General features: G+C 49.0%; 1 protein-coding gene across 9 annotated transcripts in view; it reads left to right on the top strand.

Moving 5' to 3' along the window:
• The window catches only part of Tom1l2 (target of myb1 like 2 membrane trafficking protein), a 127,865-nt gene that overhangs the window by 78,341 nt on the left and 30,548 nt on the right, over positions 1-18,976 (top strand). For 6 of the 9 annotated variants that reach the window (XM_052757304.1, XM_052757306.1, XM_052757312.1 and 3 more), the window contains 3 exons: positions 4,067-4,216; positions 14,715-14,849; positions 16,325-16,483. In XM_052757304.1, coding sequence (XP_052613264.1) covers positions 4,067-4,216; positions 14,715-14,849; positions 16,325-16,483 — 444 coding nt within the window. The remainder of the gene's footprint in view (positions 1-4,066; positions 4,217-14,714; positions 14,850-16,324; positions 16,484-18,976) is intronic. The other 3 variants (XM_052757310.1, XM_052757311.1, XM_052757305.1) reach the window with 1 other exon arrangement.

The following is an 18,976-nucleotide window of genomic DNA, read 5'->3' on the forward strand; positions in this document are numbered from 1 at the left end:
AGTCCCCGCCCACCCCTGATGCAGGAGGCGAGTGCAAATGGGCTAGATGTATACCAGGAGAAGATAAGATGTGGGTGAGGTGGTTGTACCCAGCAACAGTAAATAGAAGCTCAGGATAGAAGAGCCAGAGGCCAGGCCAGGTCTCATTCCTGCTGTCAGCCTGTTTGAGATACTCAGAGCCAGTTTCCCGTGTGTAGAGATGGTCACTCTTATCTGTGCAACACCTGCCCAGGATGGAGCTTTTAGAATGTTGATGGGATGTTTACAACTACCTTCTAAAGTGGGTTCATTACTTCTCACAGTTGAGGAGGCTGGCTCTGAGAGGCCTTTTGAGTTTTACCTTCACAGCTGTGGTGTGCCATCATAGATCGGTCTTTTGTTTGGGATAAAAATGAAAATAATACAAAGGGTCTTGAAAAAGTCAGCCAAGTGACTCCTTTCAGGGCAAATAGATAAGAATTGTGACCTTCCTTAAGATACAGAGAACTAAAAAAGGTATTTCAGGTGCTATTTCTGTCTTGAAAGCTAACAGTTTCTCAGATGCCTTAAAATCTGGGCCACGATGACTTTTTATTAGAAGCTGTAACAAGTCACCATGTCAGCTATAGGTGAGAAAGTGGGTTATTTATCTCAAACTGTCTTAGCATATTTCCTTGTAAGACGGGGAGCTATTGTGATCTCCTCTGCCCCCCAAATAAAGTCCAAAACTTAATAGGAAATCTCTCTCAACCAGGGGTTGGGATTTACATAGCAAAGAAGAAAATGTCAGTTGAGAAGCAGGTGAAAGCTTAATTTTTTTTTTTAACCTCAACATTGATGGAGACCAGAGTGGAACACAAATCATCATTTTTAGTGACATGCATCACTGGGGAGCCAGCTCTAGCCTTTGTCCCTCTTTGTGCCGGTTTCATGGTAACCACTGTAGGTGGGAAGCTGCTTTTCTTTTTCTTTCTTTCTTTTTTGTTGTTGTTTGTTTTTTCAAGACAGCTCTGGTTGTCCTGGAACTCTCTCTGTAGACCAGGCTGGCCTCGAATTCACAGATACCCACCTGCCTCTGCCTCCCCACGCACTGGGATTAAAGGCGTGCACCACCTTTGCCCATAGGGCTGGTGGGAAGCTTTTTAAAGTGACTGCGTTTCCTTGCCTCCCTACATACACACTGCTTGGCAGCCATCATTTGGCCTTCCTGGTGACCAGGTCTTTTCTGCAAACCCCATGTGAGGCCTGTGGAATGCAGAGCTGTTGCCCTTGTACCTGGGTCCCTGCCTGGCACACGTGGCATGGTTTTCTGTTTGCCACGATGGCTTCACTTGTTAGCTGCTGTCAGTCCTGCCCCTTCCTGCGGCCCTTTCCCAGACGCACCTCTGTCTCTGCCTAGGCTGTTGGTATTTATCCAGTGGAGCTAGCGATCCCCAGGGCCTCTCCGCTTGAGCCTTCACATGTGTGTTCCTAACATCTGCTTCTCATTGCTTGGAGGTCCCCTTTGTTTATTCCACGAGTTCTGGCTGTATCTCAGAAAGTTGCCACTGAGTTTCATTCCTGAAAACCCACAAAGTCGGGTTTGCCAAGAGCCTTTTTGGAAGGGTAGCTTGAAGTGGCCTTGACAGAGCGGAATTCCTGTGCCTCCTACATGTAGAGGCTTTGGGCTGTTAGAAGCACATGTGCACAGGGTATTTTCTGAGGCTGGGATGGACACACTGACCTTAAGATCTGCTCTCTGGGAGAACTGAAGGAGAGAAGAGTGTTCTGTCCATGGTCTCCCTAGAAACAGGAGCAGAACCCAGGGTTGACCTCAGCCTGCTCCTCTGCTCCTGGTTATTTTCACCCAGGCCAACTTCCTGAGCCTCCTACTCTGCTGGTCCTCTCTTGCCCCTCAGAGCCCAGCAGCCATCACCAGAATCTGGAGAATGAGTAGAGAATCCTAGAGAAAAGGGTACCTTGCAATATGCCTGGGGACAGAAATAACTTCTCCAGTTCCTCTTGGTAGCCCCCATGGTCCCTGAGACTGAGAGCTTTTATCTCATGGTCACCCAGAATCAGACACAATCAGAGATTAAGAAAGGGAAATTCCCCTTAATTGAATAAAATTTATGTTCTGGGCCTGGAGAGATGGCTCAGCAGTTAAAAGCACCAGCTGCTCTTGGAGAGGACCTAGATTTGGTCCCCAGCACCCACATGATGGCTCACAATCTATAACTCCAACTGTAACTCCAACTCAGAGAATCCAGTGTCTTCTTCTGGTTCCCATGAGCACTGCACACACTTGGTGCACAGACATACATGCAGACAAAACACCCATATGCATGAGATAAAAATACATAGCAGTTGTGCAGAAGTCCCAAAGATTATGAGTTTACAGTGCTTCCTGGGTGCACCAAGTAGAACGTAGAGCCTCCAGAAGTACAGCAAGAAAAGAAGGAAAGAATGACTTGGGGTCTGCAGAGCTGCTGGGTTTCCTAGGTGAAGTTCCACGATCAGCAGAGCCTCAGCCTCGACTCCCAAAATGGCTTGATGCCTTCTTCCAGAGTTAACTCAAGGACAGATAATCCAGAACACAGCTCTTGTTTCTGAGGGCCTCACAGCTGATGTGGCCACTTGGAAGAAAGCTCAAAGGAGGGATGCCTTGGTGTCCTCAGCTGGGTCAGGAGGTCAGGGCTCCTGAGAAGGTGAATCAGAGTTCCTATCCTGGGCTGATGATGGAACTTAGTGGTAGAGTGCTTGCCTACCATGCGCAAGACATTGGGTTCAATCTCTAGCATTACAAAAGACGGAAAAAAGAGTTTCCGCCCTGCCTCTGTGTCGGTTCTTCCTTCCTAAGCCTCTCAACTTTGAAAACTAAGGTAGCAGGGTGTACTTGAAGGGACTGTAGTAGTTGAGAGAGTAGAATGAAATTATATATAATATGGAGGGATCTCACTGTACTTGGATGTAGCTGGCACGAAGTCTGTGTCATAATTGTGAACCTTTTAGTCTGCACATTGTCAAGGCAAAAGCCTATGGCAGGAACCACTTAGGGAGCAACTTCATAAGCTAATTCATGGTCACACAGGAGTGACAGGTGGTTAGAAGTATCCCCTGTTGCTGGTGCTATCCTTGTAGGAGGCATTCATTAGCAGGCCCCGGAGGAGGTGCCTTGGGAAGGGTCAGGTGACTTGTGTTTGATGTTGGAGAGGCCCTCCCAGTACTCCCAGTACCTCTCCTGGGGACATGTAAGAAGCCATGGATACAGCAGTCTTCTGAAGTGGCATCCCATGGCCCTAGTAGTTGCTTATCCTGTGCAGGATGCCGAAGTAGTTGACATATGTCCTCCCTGCAAGGGAGACTAATCCTCCCTGCAAGGGAGAGCTCGTTGCTCCCACTTTCCAGATGAGGACACAGAGGCTGCGTGAAACTTGTCCTGGACCATCAGGGAGGAAGTAGCAAAGCTGAGTCTCTACCTCCCACTGTCACCTGATGAGAACCTATCAGCCATCCTTTCCAAGATATTGAGGCCTGTGGACCTCCCCAGATAAGAGAGCAGTGAACAGGGTCTCACTGAAGAAGGATGGAACTTAAAACTGACTGGCAGCTGAGGTCCACATTTGCCAAGGGCTGCCATCCATTGTCATTGCTGATTTTACCTGCAGAACAGGAGTATGTTAGGGTGTGTATTCCTCACATTCACCAGGCAAGTCGAGCTCTCCCAGCACCTTCCTCTTGTGACAGAGCTTGTTGGCCAAGACCTCACACCATGGCCTAGAGAGAATAATTGAAATGTTAATTTTCAGGGACCTCTCAGTCATTTTGATACCATTAGAAGACCAGTAGTATCCTTCTCGTGCAAAACCCCTGTTTCAGTTACCAACTAATTGTCTGAGTACTGTGCCGGGACAGGGGCTTCCAGTCAGCACAGCACTGTCATTCTCAAGGAACGGGGATGACCGAGTTAGTGTGGGGATGCTCGAGGGTTGGCTTAGAGGGCATGTGACAGGAAGATGATCTGGAAGCATGACTGACAGGTGAGGAACTCAGCTACCCTCCCCCATTCCCAGTGTGGTGACCTTCTCCCAACCCCCTACAACTTCAGGTGCTGGAGACTTGCGTGAAGAACTGTGGCCACCGCTTTCACCTCCTCGTGGCCAACCGAGACTTCATCGACAGCGTTCTGGTCAAAATTATCTCCCCCAAGAATAACCCTCCCACCATTGTCCAGGACAAAGTGCTTGCTCTAATTCAGGTGAGCTGGCTTCCCTCCCCCAGTTGGTTGGGTATGGAAGATGGGGACTGTGGTACATGCTCATGCTTTCCCATTATTTTGGAGGAAAAGTTGCAGATTGGGGGTTTAAATATCTGCTGCAAAATACTTATTTTCTTTATACTCACCTCACTGGAAATCCTAAGCGGTGGCTCTCTTGTTACAGAGCCTCCAGGAAGCTTCTGAGTGCCCAGCCTTCTGTTGTCCAGACAGGTGGGCAGTAGAGGGGTCTTCAGCAGGCCTCTGAGATAACGGGGTGTAGCAGAGATACGTAGAGTAGAAGGACGGTGTTAGAGTCATGTACCAGGTGAGTGAGGTCACAGAGCAAGAGCCAACTCCGGAGTGGAAAAGATGGTAAGGGGTGTTTCACTGAAGAGGTGACATTTCTGTGGACCCTGAAAAGTGGGGAGGAGTTTGGTGGGAAAGCCAGAGTGTAGCAAGCATCTCAGGAAGAAAATAACTGTGCGGAGGCCCAGAAGCATCAGAGAACAGTTATCCATACTTGAGATATACCCAGATATTAAATATTACAGGCTCTGTAACAAATCAGCCCAAGTCTAGCAGCTTACAGCAAGAATGTTACCTTTTCCCTGGTTTCTGTGGAGCAGGCATGCAGGCGTGGTCTGATGGGAGATTATAAATGTACCCTCTGAAGGCACTACTGGGACTGAGTACTCCATTTCCAAGATGGTGCCCCGACATGGCTGGTGGAGGGAAGCGTCCGTTGCTTGATGATGTGACAAGAGACTTGTGTTTCCCAACACGTAGAAGTCACACATCACCTTTTCTGTCATTCTGTTTATTAGAAAGGAGTCACCAGGTTAAGCTGCAAGAATTGGGGAATTAAGGCATGAGGTGAATATGTGAGCATATTTTGAATATTGTGTTTGGAGAGCAGGTTGTGGTATAGACTGTCCAGGGCTGTGCTTAAGGGGGGTAGATAGGCAGGAAGTGAGGCCAAAGGATGGGTAAGGCTTGTGGGATGTGTGTGCTGAGGGCCTTGGGTTTGATCCTTAGAGGTAATAGGGGAGCCATTGAAAGTTTTTGTTCTGGGTTGTACACAGATTTTAGACAAAGCACCCCACTGGTGTGGCATCTGAATCCATAAGCATAACCAATATGGATGACTAATGCATGCCTGCAAGAGCCAAGAGGAGAGGCTGACCAAGTCAGAATGGGAGCATGGCTCCAGCAGGGGCAGCGGCTGGCCGCCTAGCTTAAAGGTCTGGCAGGCAAGCAGAGTAGCCAGGGAATGGGCCCGGGGCCTGTAGGGTCATTGTATATGAGGCTGGAATGGAGCTTGTTGCTCTGTCTAGAGAGTGTTCCCAGATCCTAGAGCACTTAGCTCCTCCTAGTTGTTCAGATGTGCCCAGAGGACTGCTGGCACCATCCTGAAGCGCACATGTCTGCTCTCTTGCTCGCGTCCCCTTGTGATCTTCAAGTGCAGCTTTGCTGTCTTTTCTGTTCAACTCAGCTGATTCCCTGAAAGCCCTGGAATGCTGCAGCCCTGGGGTCTAGACCAGCTGGTTGGCGGTATTGAATAGCAGGTTTTTTTAGATTAGTGGGTAAATGTTGTTCACTGAGTCTGGATGACAGAGTCCTCTCCCATGCTTCCTTGAGCCCACATTTTGCATCCCCTCCCTCAGACCTGGAGTATACTCCCCCAGTTCTACATCCACTCCCATAGCCTCTTCCGAGACTAGAGACTTCTAGGAAATGAATGGTAGCTTTTTCTTACAAAAGGTAGGATGTAGCTAGAGTTTTCCTGGTCCTGCCTGACCCACAGTCAGGACAAATCTCTCTCACCCGACAGTCCCGCAGCTGCTCAGACCCAACCAAGTAAACACACAGAGACTTATATTGCTTACAAACTGTATGGCTGTGGCAGGCTTCTTGCTATCTAGTTCTTCTATCTTAAATTAACCCATTTCTATTAATCTATAAGTTGCCACGTAGCTCATGGCTTATCGGTATCTTAACATCTTCTCATGGCGGGGCCTGGCAGCGTCTCTCTGCCTCAGCCTTCCACTTCCCAGAATTCTCCTCTCTCCTTGTCCTGACTATACTTCCTGCCTGGCTACTGGCCAGTCAGTGTTTTATTTATTAACCAATCAGAGCAACACATTTAACATACAGAACATCCCACAGCAGTAGGACACCCCATCTTAAACTCTTTATTCAGGGTCTGGTCTCTACAAGGTCCACACTGGCTACAGAACTGGAAGGAGACATCTTCAGGGAGAGAGTGTGCTCATCCTGAGGCCTGGCCAGGCTCCAGGGTAAACAAAGCTAACTTGGTGTGATCTGCTGAGGGCAGACAGAACCCTCTTCGCTGACTGGGTCCCACAGTTCCCTGCCCCAGAGATGCCTGTTTCTTCACGCCTGCCTGACCTTAGAGCTTTCTCATCAGGTCACTACTTCCTAGCTCTGGTTACCCCAGGTCCTACCACACTACTTCTAACCCTGGGCTGGAGCAGTGGCCTCTGGACATCTACCCCACCTATAAAACAAGGGCTGGGTTTCCGTCTTCTTGTTCTTGGACGTGTAGCACAGGGGGCCGCCTGGCTCCCTGGCCCTCCTCCCACCGGCTCAGCAGCAGCGGTGTACACTAACCTAAGGGCCGAGGGCGTGAGTGAGCTATAGTGTGGTAACCTTCCTAAGGGACGCGGGCGCTGTGTTGAGAGTTTGCTGGAGCCTCCAGTGTGTGTCCCTGGGGAGCACGTGCGTTCGTTTCTTTTAGGTAAGCACTGAGTATGCGACACTGGCAGTCTCACTGCTGTGCCATGAGAGGAGTGGGGGTCAGGAGGGGCCGCCACCTGTAACTGTCTCAGTCCCCCACCAACAGCTATTTTCTGTCATCGCAGCCCATTTGATGAGCTTGGGGAAGTGCTTTACCTACCGCGTCATCTTTAACCCTTTGGGAGAAGATCATCTTATCTGCATGTTGACTATATAGATGACCCTCAGTGTTCATGGGTTAACTGTGATCTCAACCAACCTTCGTTGGAAACTATATGGAAGAAAAAAATAGCTTCTGTACCAAACATGCACAGATCTTTCCCTTGGCATCACTCCTTAAGCTGTTCCTATAACATTGATACTTTATTAGTAGTAGGAGTAACCCCCTAAATTAAAAGTCTAGGGATATATGCATGTGCTGTGTATAAACACTGAGCTAGCTCATGAAGGGACTAATGTATCCGCAGACCTTGGTATCCTAACAGATCCTGGAACCAATCCCCTTGTGGATACTAGGAACAACTATCCTTTTAAAAATGGAACAGGCTAGGCAGTGGTGGTGCACACCTTTAATCCCAGCACTAGAGAAGCAGAGGCAGGTGAATCTCAGTGAGTTCAAGGCCAACCTGCTCTATAAAGTGAGTTCCAGGACGGCCAGGACTGTTACACAGAGAAACACTGTCTTAAAAAACAAAACAAAACAAAACAAAAAACCTGAACAGCAAGCCAGATGTGGTAATACACACCTGTGAGCTCAACTGGGAGGTGGAATTGAGAGGATAAGGCATTCAAGGTCAACCTTGGCTATATAGTAGGTTTGAAGCTAGCCTGAGCTCTACATGAGACCCTGTCTCAAAACAGTAACAATAACAAAACTGAACCAGCTTCCCAGAGAATGATAAACCCCTCTGAGAGAGAAAGTGTTGCTCCCAGCATGGTAAGAGCGTAGGAACAAGGGTTGGATGTGTAGCTAATTGGTCGAGCACTTCCTAGCACACAGTAGGCTGTGGGTTCTATTTCTCCCTGAAATAAATGGGATAGATCGAGGCATGGTGGCACATGTCTTTAACCCTAGCACTCAGGAGGCAGAGGCAGGCAGATCTCTATGTGTTTGAGGCCAGCCTAGTCTACATAGAGTTCAGGATAGTCGGGGCTACACAGTGACGCTCCATCTCAAAGAAAGAATAGAATAGAGAGGTGACAGTCACTGTTTTTCTTGACAGCTGTGAGTAGGTAGTGGGCTGAAAGGCACATCCTGCTGGGTTGGAAAGTGGTTCTTCTAATGATGCAGGTGCCAGTACAATCCAAACCCTTCCTTCATGCTCGCTAGAGCCCAGCTGCTAGGGAAGCCCATCAGTTCTGGCCTTGCCCTCAGGGAGACAGCAAGTTAGACTGAAGCTTGCAATCAACTGAAGCCAAGGCCTAGCTAGAAAGGACTGGGGCTGGCATTTGAATGTTGGGAATGATAGAGTGGACCTAGCCCTGAGTGTCCCATTCCAGAAACTCTGACTGAATAGGTACTTAAAAAGCTTTGAAGTAAGGAGCTACACAGATAAGCCAGCCCTACCAGCTTCCTGCCCATGAAGCATGCTTCAGGCTGTGGGGGTGGGGGTGGGGGTGGAGGGCACAGCAATACAGGGACACACCCATGGGTCTCATTCCCAGCTGCCAGCCTGAGCCAGCTGCCTCTTATTTTACTTCAAAGATGGAAGCACAGTTGCAGCTATACAGAGGGAGGGCGACAGCTTTTCTGAAGTCTCTTATGCCTATGGTAGAGTAGGTGAGAGAACTTGTTCTCTTGTCTCTGCCGCCTGCTCCAACCCACCATCTCCCAACCTGTCACTGGAGGCACAGGCATGGTTGGCCTAGATCTGGCCATAGAGATGGCACTTCCAATAGCGTATGTTTGCCATCCGCAGCCTCCTGGACCAACTGTGAACAAAATCCACCAGTTTGGTGCAGCTTAGTGACGAGCACTTGCTTGGCATATGGAAGATCCTGGGGTCCATCTCTAGCAAGACACACATGGCCATGCGCACTCCAGTTGATGCCTTCCTCCTGTGCCCCATTCTGCCCCTCAGTGAGGCTAAAGTTATGTCTTAAGTTTAAATTACTGCGCTTAAGAGATCTATTAAACAAAAATGCCTCTAACCTGCCAGCCCCACTTGCCCAAGGACCGATGACTTCCTGGAATGCTGGGGGCTGATGTTCATGTAAGATAACAAGCCAAGTGTTCTCAATTCTATAAACGAGTTTGGTTGCCCCAACTGTACAGACTGTGTTTGATCTCGTGCAGGTGGGAGGTACGTAGGCAGGAAGTATGTCAGGCTGTATGCTTGCCCCCAGTTGGATGAAGGCAGGAAGTACATAGCCTTGTGGGTTTTACCTTTATAAGCACCTGACTAACATAATTCATAGCCATTCTCTGGGAATTCCAGGTATGGACCTGTCTAATGTCCATTGTCCTGGCCAGTATTAAATCAGGCTTGCTTCAAATTTGGCTCAAAATTGTGGTGGTGGTCTTATTCTCACCCAGTGGGATTAGCACTTATTGTCCTCTGGCCATCCATAGACACTCCATATTCTAGTTTGCTTCCTGTTGTTATGATAAACACTAACCAAACGCAACTTAGGGGAGGGAAGGGTTTATTCAGCGTGCACTTCCATGCCACAGTCACTGAGAGAAGTCAGGGCAGGAACTGAGACAGAAACTGTGGAGGAACACTGCTTAATGGTTTGCTCACTGGCTTAATGCTCTCTAGCTTTCTAATGCAGCCCAGGCCCACCTGCCTAGTGATGGGTGCTACCCACAGTGGGCCGGGCCCTCCCATATCAATCACCATTAAGACAGTCTCTCACAGAAGTAGCCACAGGCTAATCTGATCTAGGCAATTCCTCAATTGAGGCTTTCTCTTCCCAACTGACTCAGGGTTGTGTCAAGTTAACAAAAACTAATCAGCACTTTCTCCTAAAGTCCAGTGAAAATAATCAATCCCTCAGGCTGAGTTCTCTGAATGGCCCTGAGAACACTTAAGACCATCTTCCATGTCCCCCACGATCCTTGTATGAACCATGGGTGGGTGACATGATTCTTAGTTTATCAACAGAACTCAGGTCTGGGGGCTTGATGTATTCCCCTTTCTACATGCATCTGCCCCTCCAGATGGTGTGAGGAAAGTCACATGGAGAGCAGGAAAGCCTGGTTAGCAGCTGCCAATGCCCCTGCCCTGACCTTAGCACAGCAGGCTTCCCTGCCCCCACATTCTCTCTACTCCTTTGGCTGTTCTTAATGCTCACCTTTCTGCTTTCTCTAAGTCCCACCTGTTGAGAAGACATGAAGGCTGCCCCATTCTGTGCCACCCCTTAGGCTCCCTAAAATTATTCTGAGGGATAGATATATGGGGTCTTCCTGGTACAATATCCTCAAGCTGCTCATGCCTTTGTCCCCTCTCTATATGCCAACACTAAACTCTAAAAACACTCTCTTCCTGCCTTTCTTCTGTCCTTCCTTCCTGGTTTTGTTTTTTTGTTTTTGTTTGTTTGTTTGTTTTTGTTTTTGTTTTTTAGAAACAAGGTTTCTCTGTGTAGCCCTGGCTGTCCCAGAACTCTCTCTCTGTAGACCAGGTTGGCCTCCAACTCAGAGATCCACATGCCTCTGCCTTCTGAGTGCTAGATTAAAAGTGTGTGCCACCATACTCAGCTTAAAAGCACTCTTTTTACTGAAGACAGTGACTGGGTTGGGATGGAGAGAGAGTCTGGAAAGGTCTGAGAGATTGTGTTCTTTGACAGTGTCAGATGCCTGGTGGCACCTGAGACTCATCCCTGAGAAGCATGCTGACCACACTGCTTCAGGTAAAGGCCTCTGGCCATTTCCTGGGGGCTTTGTCCCCTGGGAACAGAAAGCCTATACTGAGGCACAGGCAGAAGAAGACAGAGCCTTCTTTGCCCAGAGGTATCCCAGGACCCATGGCTCAAATCCGTACTTGTCTCTTGCTCTGAAAGTTGCTACTGAAAACCTTGGACAGAATATAGTCATGTTGTGTCTACAGTGTGGCACACAAAGTTGAAGCACAAATTGACCTTTGTCTTCCCATGAGTCCCGCCTTTGGGTCTTTCAGCCTCCAAATTCTGAAGCCACAGACAGGAAAAGAGGAAATTACATAAAGACCTTGGCTTCTAGTGAAATGGCCACCATGTCATTGGCTAAACAGCACTGGTGACAGAGAAGCTGAGAGAAGCCCAGAACTACTGCTACCAGGAGCCCGCTTCCTGATGAGGCGGTCACATGGGAATCATCCTGCCTCTGCCCTCTCTACTGATCCTGGGTCTCAGGTCAGGGCTTCAGGGTGATCAAGTCCTCTCAAACTAGCCTCAGCTCTCCTACGGAGAGTTCTTTGGCTCAGCCTGCAGCAGGGGCCCTACTTTATCATGGGTATGTTGTCTGCTGACCGCCTCCGTGGCCATCTTTCCTCTGTTCTCTGAAGCAGGAAGAAAATCATGCTTAGTTAACTATGAGAACTCAATTAAATTTAGCCTAACAGCTGTTGACTAACTGTTGCTCAAATCCTAAAATGTTATTATAATAAAAACCCAGAGCCAGATATTGGGGTAAGTGCTGGAAGATCAGAGAGACAGAGGAACAAGCCACTAGAGAAACTTCTCACCACTACCCAATTCTCAGGCCGAATGGAAGGTGAGATCCTATCTCCATGAACCCTCTGACTGCAAGCCTCTGAGTCCTGAGCAGAAAAGGGCTCTACTTCCTGTCTCCTCACGCCTTCTATGCCTTTCTCCACCCAGCCATTTCACTTCCTTCCTAGTGCTGGGATTAATGGTGTGTGTGCTTCCCAAATACTGGTAGCAAAGGCGTGTGACTCCCAAGTACTGGGATTAAAGGTGTGTGCCACCACTGCCTGGCTCTGTTTCTCTCCTAGACTGAATCAATCTCATGTAGTCCAGGGTGGCTTTGAGCTCACAGAGATCCAGACCGATCTCTGCCTCCTGAGTGCTAGGATTAAAGGTGTGTGCCAACACTGCCTGGCCTCTATGTTTAATCTAGTGGCTGGCTCTGTCCTCTGATGCTCAGGCAAGCTTTATTTGATACACAATATATCACCACAACTGACTGCCCTCCCTGTACAAGGGCAAGAGACCTGTGTGTACCTTTAAAGATGCCTGACCTGGTCAGGGAGACAAGAACAGTTATTCAGGCATGTCCCTAGAAGATTCTGGAACATGTGACAGCAATAATTTCTCCCATCTCCATGTCCTCACATACAGCCGTTCCTTTAAAATGTGTCTCTCCTCCCTATTTGTCCCTCTGTTGGCATCAGACTCTTATTCAGGGGAGATTACTGTTGTGAGCATATGCTTTGTTTTCAGCAGTCTGGCCCAGGCTGCCCAGGGGTCCTAGACAGGAGCTGGCATCGTGGCAAGTGGGGATAGGGTTATTAACCAAGACTTCTTGTCTACAAATTAATGCCAACTCTTCTCTCCTAGCTACCGAGGAGAGTTTGTCTTGACAAAGCAGACCCTCCCAGAAGCCCAGGTCACTCTGGCCCAGGGTATGACTGGACCTGGGAAGTGACAGAAGGGGTCAGGGAACCTTCACATCTTTCTGCACACCACTCGTCATAGCAACTGTTCCTTTCAAAGTACAAGCTATCTCTGTCTCCTGGTCCTGAGCCCCCTATCAGACTTACATAGAGGGCCATCTTTTTACACGAAGAGACAGACTCAGCTCCCTGTTGTGTCCAGGGCTGAGCTCTTGGCAGGAGGAAAACCTGATAGTCCCACCTTAGGATATGTCCCAGCTCCCTGGAGCAGGCACAGCTCCAGAGTGTGTCTGAATCTGGGGAGGAGTCCTGAGTGTCTACCTAGACTTTTTCTCATCCTCTCAAACTCTAGTATGGGTTGGAGTAAGGAGGCCCCCAGAGCCATTTGTTTCTCCATGGAAACAGAGGCAGGAAGTGGTACCAGGAAAAGCTACCAACCTCTCCCAGTGGGCTGTGAGTATAGTTTTTAGACTCCTTAAGTTTATTTATGTATTTATTTTTATTTTATTTATTTAGTTTTGGTTTTTCGAGGGTTTCTCTGTGTAGGCTTGGCTGTCCTGGAACTTGTTCTGTAGACCAGGCTGGCCTCGAACTCAGAGATCTATCTACCTGCTTTTGCCTCTCAAGTACTGGGACTAAAGGTGTGCAACACCTCCCCCCACCCCCTGCCCAAGTTTATTTATTTTTATTATTTCTTTTTATAGGGCTGGGCATAGAACCTGGGCCTGATGCATGCTAGGCAAGTGCTGTACCACCAGACTCTCAAGTTTGGTCCCTAAAATGAAATCCTCGAATCACAAGACTCTGGATTTTGAGTAGGGTGGAGCAAGAGCAGCTGGTGGGAGCGGGCTTCATGGTGCTAGAGGAATGGGACAGAGCAAGGCAGCCAGGCTGCATGGGTCTCCAGCTGGGTCTTGCTGGCAGCCTCTGTAGGTACCTTCAGATGCAGAAGAAAGGACTGGCAGAGATAGGATGTCCTGGTGCCATGGTGATGGGAAATCCCCTAGTATGCATATTAAATAAATACATCAAGGAGAGAAAGCCAGGCTGGTGGTGGTGTTTGTAGTGCGTGAGATGCATTGGATATAATTAAGGAAGCTTTTGGGAAAAATGGCCTTTTAACTTCTAGTGGCTCTGGTGGTTAGAGATAGGATTTCTGTGGCTGCCTCAGGATTAGTTGGAGCTCATGGCTGTAGGCCGTTAAATACTATGATGGTAACATACTCTACAAAGTAGTATTCTTCCTTTGGGTACAGATGTGTGGTAAAGGGTGTGGCATTGGGGACCATGTTTCTGAAGAGCTTGTTGGATAATTTCTGGATTTGATTCTTCAATATCTTCCAGAGAACAGAATTGTTTTGGTAATTATTAAGAAGTTCATGCATCACCAGAAATGGTAGCCTGTTCACAGTGGTTCCTTTTTGTACTCTCTTCGTTCAAGAGACTCTGCTGAAGATACTTTGTGTTTCATTTCTGTGTGGGGGCAGATATATGTAGAAGCTGTCAGCTGCACCACGTAATAGAAAAACACCAGGTTGATACAGGACTCCTGGGAGGTGGGCGAGCCCCAGCCACTGGCCATGGTCTGGCTCCCGATGGACTCTTCTTATGCCCCTGAGCTGAAATCATCTCACCTGTACTGACAGGACGGGGCCAGGCAGGTTTTAGCATTGACTGATCTGCTGAGGAAAACTGGATTCAGCCCTGATTTCTCATCACATCAATTTCTCCTTTTCTTTCTGTTCAGTTTGCCTATGGCTCCTGCCTCTGTGTGTGTGTGTGTGTGTGTGTGTGTGTGTGTGTGTGTGTGTGTGATTGAAAACTAAGTCCTCCACTTCCTTCAGTTCAACAGTTCTGGCAATTGATTCCCTTGAGGTGAGACAAATGCCTGCATCGTAGGGTATGCATGGTACTTAGGGGTTATTTCTCTAAGAAAGTACATGTACATGCTGAATTAAGTTTTATGAGTTTGTTCACATTCAACAGCATCGTTGAAAGCCAGGCCTTCCACAGCTGTGTCACAGCAATGATCTCAGGAGAGGAGCAGCGCAGGATTTGCCAGTGTGCCTTGCAAGGGCATATAGGGCAGCACCAGCCTCCGAGAGGGTTGGGCTGACTTTCCAGCACCTTGCCACCCCATGGAAGGACTGCTTCCACTTCTGACAGGCCTTCCTCTTTCCTGCCAGGCATGGGCAGATGCCTTTCGGAGCAGTCCTGACCTCACTGGCGTTGTGCACATCTATGAAGAACTGAAGAGGAAGGGAGTTGAATTTCCCATGGCAGACTTGGACGCTCTGTCTCCCATCCACACACCCCAGCGGGTAAGCTTCCAGCTAGTATTTTCTAGAAAGACTGCCTGTAGAACAGCCAGGCATTGTACCAGCCTTTTGCTGATGCCTTTGCATTATTCAGCTTGTCATGTGTTCTTAAAGCTCCAGGGCATTTCTTTTTCATAACAAGGGGGATGCAGACGGAGACAGCTGGGTGACTGGTGATTAAGTGGCAGCAGAGTCTGCTGGCTTCACACTGACAGTGGAGGAATATGATAGAAGGTTCAGTTCAGCACTTTTGTGGAAATGGCTGCTTTGGCTGAGCCATCCTATATGGGTCATTAGCACCTGCTTTCCAGAAGACTGCAGAACATGCATGAGAGTCTGTCCTTATTTCCTGTGGTCCTGAGCATTGATGTTTACTCGGCAGAGGCAAAGAACAGCTCTCAGTATAGCAGTGTATATATCAAGTGGATAATTTCTCCGCTTTTAATACAGTGTTGGAGATAGAACATGCTAAGAACACATTCTATGGCTAAACCACATCCCAGCCCAGTCAGAAGGATCTAAAATGTATTTTAAGCCATGGGCATTCAGCATCAGTCCAGGCATTCTTGAATTCTGTCAGCTTTGGGCCTCAAAACCCAGAAAAGGGCTGTGTTAAAGCGTCCTGGTGGACCTCTTTCAGTGCTGACAGTGGCCAGAGGGGGCCTGCGTCTCAGGAGTAAATGAATGCTGGCAATGCCAATCATGTTTCCTCTGGGAGTTAGCTCCTGTACTGGCCAGGAAGCAGCTCCCAGTCCAGGGGGCAGAGGCAGGATAGCCCAGTCTGAAGAGGCACCAGTGACAGCTCGCATGGCCTTGCTGGTCTCTGTCTGCCTGTCTCTCATGGGGACTTCACGGATGGCAGTGTGCCTTACACGTTTGTGTGAACACCTGCTAATGTTGCTGAGGAAATCTGAGATACCTAAGTGGGTAGAGGGCATAAAGAACCCCGTTTTCCAAAGCATTATTCTTGTTATGGTCCCTCTGAGCTGATGACTGTGCCTTGTTGTACAAACATAGCCTGTTTTATTTTCCGTTAACGACACGGAAGGACGGTGTTGTACAAGGACATTCAGTGAATTGTGATGGCTGTCTGTATTAGTCTTCTTGTAAAGGCCACAGCGTAGTCTTGTGGTATCAAGTAAGGATTCATGATTAGCAAACTTAGTAAGTACCCCGATCTGGAGGTGGCCTTAGTGACAACCCACGCAGTGACTGGAGTACTCCCAGAGTGCTTCCCATGGGGCCTTTTGGCTTGCATTGCTGGTCTGCAGCACATCCTTTGGAAGGGAGGGAGAGCAGAACGTAGAGAGAGGGAGGAAAGAGGGAGACAGTGGTGGCTCTGCTGACCTGATGGAGAGACTCATGAGGCTCTGTGGACTCTGACTGAAAGCACCTCCTGTTTTCGGGGCGGTATCAGGCTAAGCCACCTAGGCACCCGAGTGAACCAAAAAAAAAAAATGCTGTTGTTGTCGTGACAGAGTGTCCCAGAAATGGATCCAGCCGCCACCATGTCCAGGTCCCAGTCGCAGCCCAGGACAAGTACCGGCACCTATCCCTCACCTTCTCCAGCTTCCTACTCTACTCTGCAGGCCCCAGCTCTGAGTGTGACTGGCCCCATCACAGCCAATTCAGAACAGGTATTTGTGTGCTTCCGGGCCATAAGCAAGCCAGCCAACTGTCCCCTCATCCCTTTCCAGGGGACAGAGGTCTCCCTGGACTTCCAGGTACTGTGCTAGGTGTGGGGACACAAAGATGGAAGGGCCTAGTCCCCGGAGTAGACAGACTGGAGGTCATTGCAGTAGTGTGTGGTCTTGCTATGATTGGAAACAGCTGAGCATTCTGTGAGCCAGGGCTGGGCAGGGCCTAGAAGGCGGCTGGGATCTTTGGCACTGAGGGCTCTGGGGTCTTGTCAGCTGAAGCCTGTGCAGACAGTATCATCATCGATGAGGATGCAGCACAGAGGAGCGGCATACCAGGGAACAGTCAGTGGCCCATCTGCAGCTAGGTTAACATGTGGGCCGAGTGGGAAGGTAGCCACAGCAAGGTCCCAAGCAGAGCAGCACAGCTGAGCGTGAATAGGCGTTCACCTCTTGGGGAAGTGAGCATGAATCCGTGAGATGCGTCAGCCATCACAGCTCATACCTAATCAGTGAGGTGCCCTGAAGGCAGCAGCTCGATCAGGGAAGCCTTCCAGAAACCTCTTCCTGCCTCAGTCCAGACACTGCCTGTCTGAGGGTTACTTCCCAATAAGCTAGTGTAATCTTATCTTTAGAGAAATTAGGGTGACTTTTTTTACTTGAATCTATAGAATTTCTATTAGTTAAAATTTTAGAATGGGAGAGACTTGGAAAAAAATTACTCAGTATTTGTAGTTCCTATTTGTTACAGTGCCATTACTGTGGAACCTTGTTCAAATAGGGGGTTCAGGCAATTGTTTATAGGCAACAGTAGTGTTGTGCTAGGGCTCTGTCCTTCTGCCAATGCTAAGGAGAGCATGTAGTGCAAGCAGAATGCAAGCAAGGAGTCACACAGGCCCAGGTGTAAGCCACATTCTGCTGCTCCATGTAAGGCTTCAGTAGAATAGCTAACTTCTGTCTGAGCAGGTAGCCAAGTCCTGACTCTAGTCCACAGAAGGAAGATGGTCCCATGTGGCCACCAAATACTGGGGCCTTGTCTAATCCCACTGCTGAAGTGTGGAGTCAATGCTCTCAGTGGGACACGGGTCACTGAATGCTGCCCCTCTTCACCCCCAGAGACAGAGCCTTTGTAAAGGGGAGCTGTGGGCAGAAAATCTTGGCTCTAGGCCCTGCTTCCTTGGACAGAGCTCCAGATTTTCTCTGAGGAAGCAAAAAGTATTTCAAGCTGGATGGTGGTGGAGCCCTTGCATTGGCTCACTTCAGTGTGATGGGTGCCAAGGAAGGGCCCTTCAGCAGCTGGAATAGCCAAGAAGAGGTCCTGAGTGGTAAGAAGTGTAGGAACCCTGAGAACTGGGCTCCTGCCCCGTTGCTGGCCTGGCCTGCTTCAGAGCCCATCAGTGGTAGAAACTCCCGAACCAAGATGTTGAGGAGACCCTGGGGCCACCTCCCAAGTGAGGCAGGGGCTGGCAAGAGCCTTTAGGAGCCCAGAGCATCTCCCAGGTGATTGTTGAGGTGGGTTTCTTGCCAGTCCCTTCCCTAAGAGTCTGCTGAGAGAATCCTGCAGCACAGGAGCGGCTGTGGGAGACTGGTAGTGGATGTGTGTACTTGGGCAAGCCAGGGAAAAGTGGAAAGGCCTTCTAGGAGAGGGAGGCATGGGATAGTCTGGAATAGGTCTCCTGCAGGATAAGTACCCACTCTGTCCAGCTCTGGGACTCCACAGGAACAGGCCATACCTGTGGCCAGCTGCATGCAGGGAACCAGGTGTAGCAGGCACAAGGCAGGCCATGCAGCAGCCTGTGTGGGGGTTATCACCCCCTTCCCATAGGTGAGGGGATAGGCTTGGAAAGGACTGGTCCATCTCTGGACGTGGGTGTTGCTGCAGCATCCTTTCCTCACTGAATTCTTCTAGGGTTCTGCATGCATCTCTTGGCCTCCTGCCAGAAAAGGATGACATTCCTGTACAACTTTTTTTTTTTAAAGTGTGTGCTACCACATGCACTTGCATTTTTTAAAAAAGATTTATTTATTTATTTATTACATATACAGCATGTATGACTGCAGGCCAGAAGAGGGCACCAGATCTCATTACAGATGGTTGTGAGCCACCATGTGGTTGCTGGGACTCGAACTCAGGACCTCTGGAAGAACAGTCTTAACCTCTGAGCCATCCCTCCAGCCCCTCCTATACAACTTTTGCAAGCCTCACTGGGGACAAAAAGGTCCCTGTGGCTTCCACTGATGTCTTGAAAGAATTAGAGATCCCTGGAGGTAACCAGAAACTCAGGACTGGAGGACAAAGGGAGTCAATGTACAGTTTGCCAACCATGGGAGAGAAGGCACAGGCTTTGCGGATGCTGATGGCTGGGCAGGATGGGGAGCTTTGAAGAGGCTGCCCCACTCCTCACCTAGTCTTTTCTTATCAGAAGAATGCTGTGAGCACTGGCCAGCCTCCCTTAGGGTATGGCACTGGCAGGGACAGTCTGTGAGCGTGAG

The sequence above is a fragment of the Peromyscus californicus genome, unplaced genomic scaffold (genome assembly GCF_007827085.1).
Source record: "Peromyscus californicus insignis strain IS unplaced genomic scaffold, ASM782708v3 Scaffold_3__1_contigs__length_106647218, whole genome shotgun sequence".
NCBI classification, from domain to species: Eukaryota; Metazoa; Chordata; class Mammalia; order Rodentia; family Cricetidae; genus Peromyscus; species Peromyscus californicus.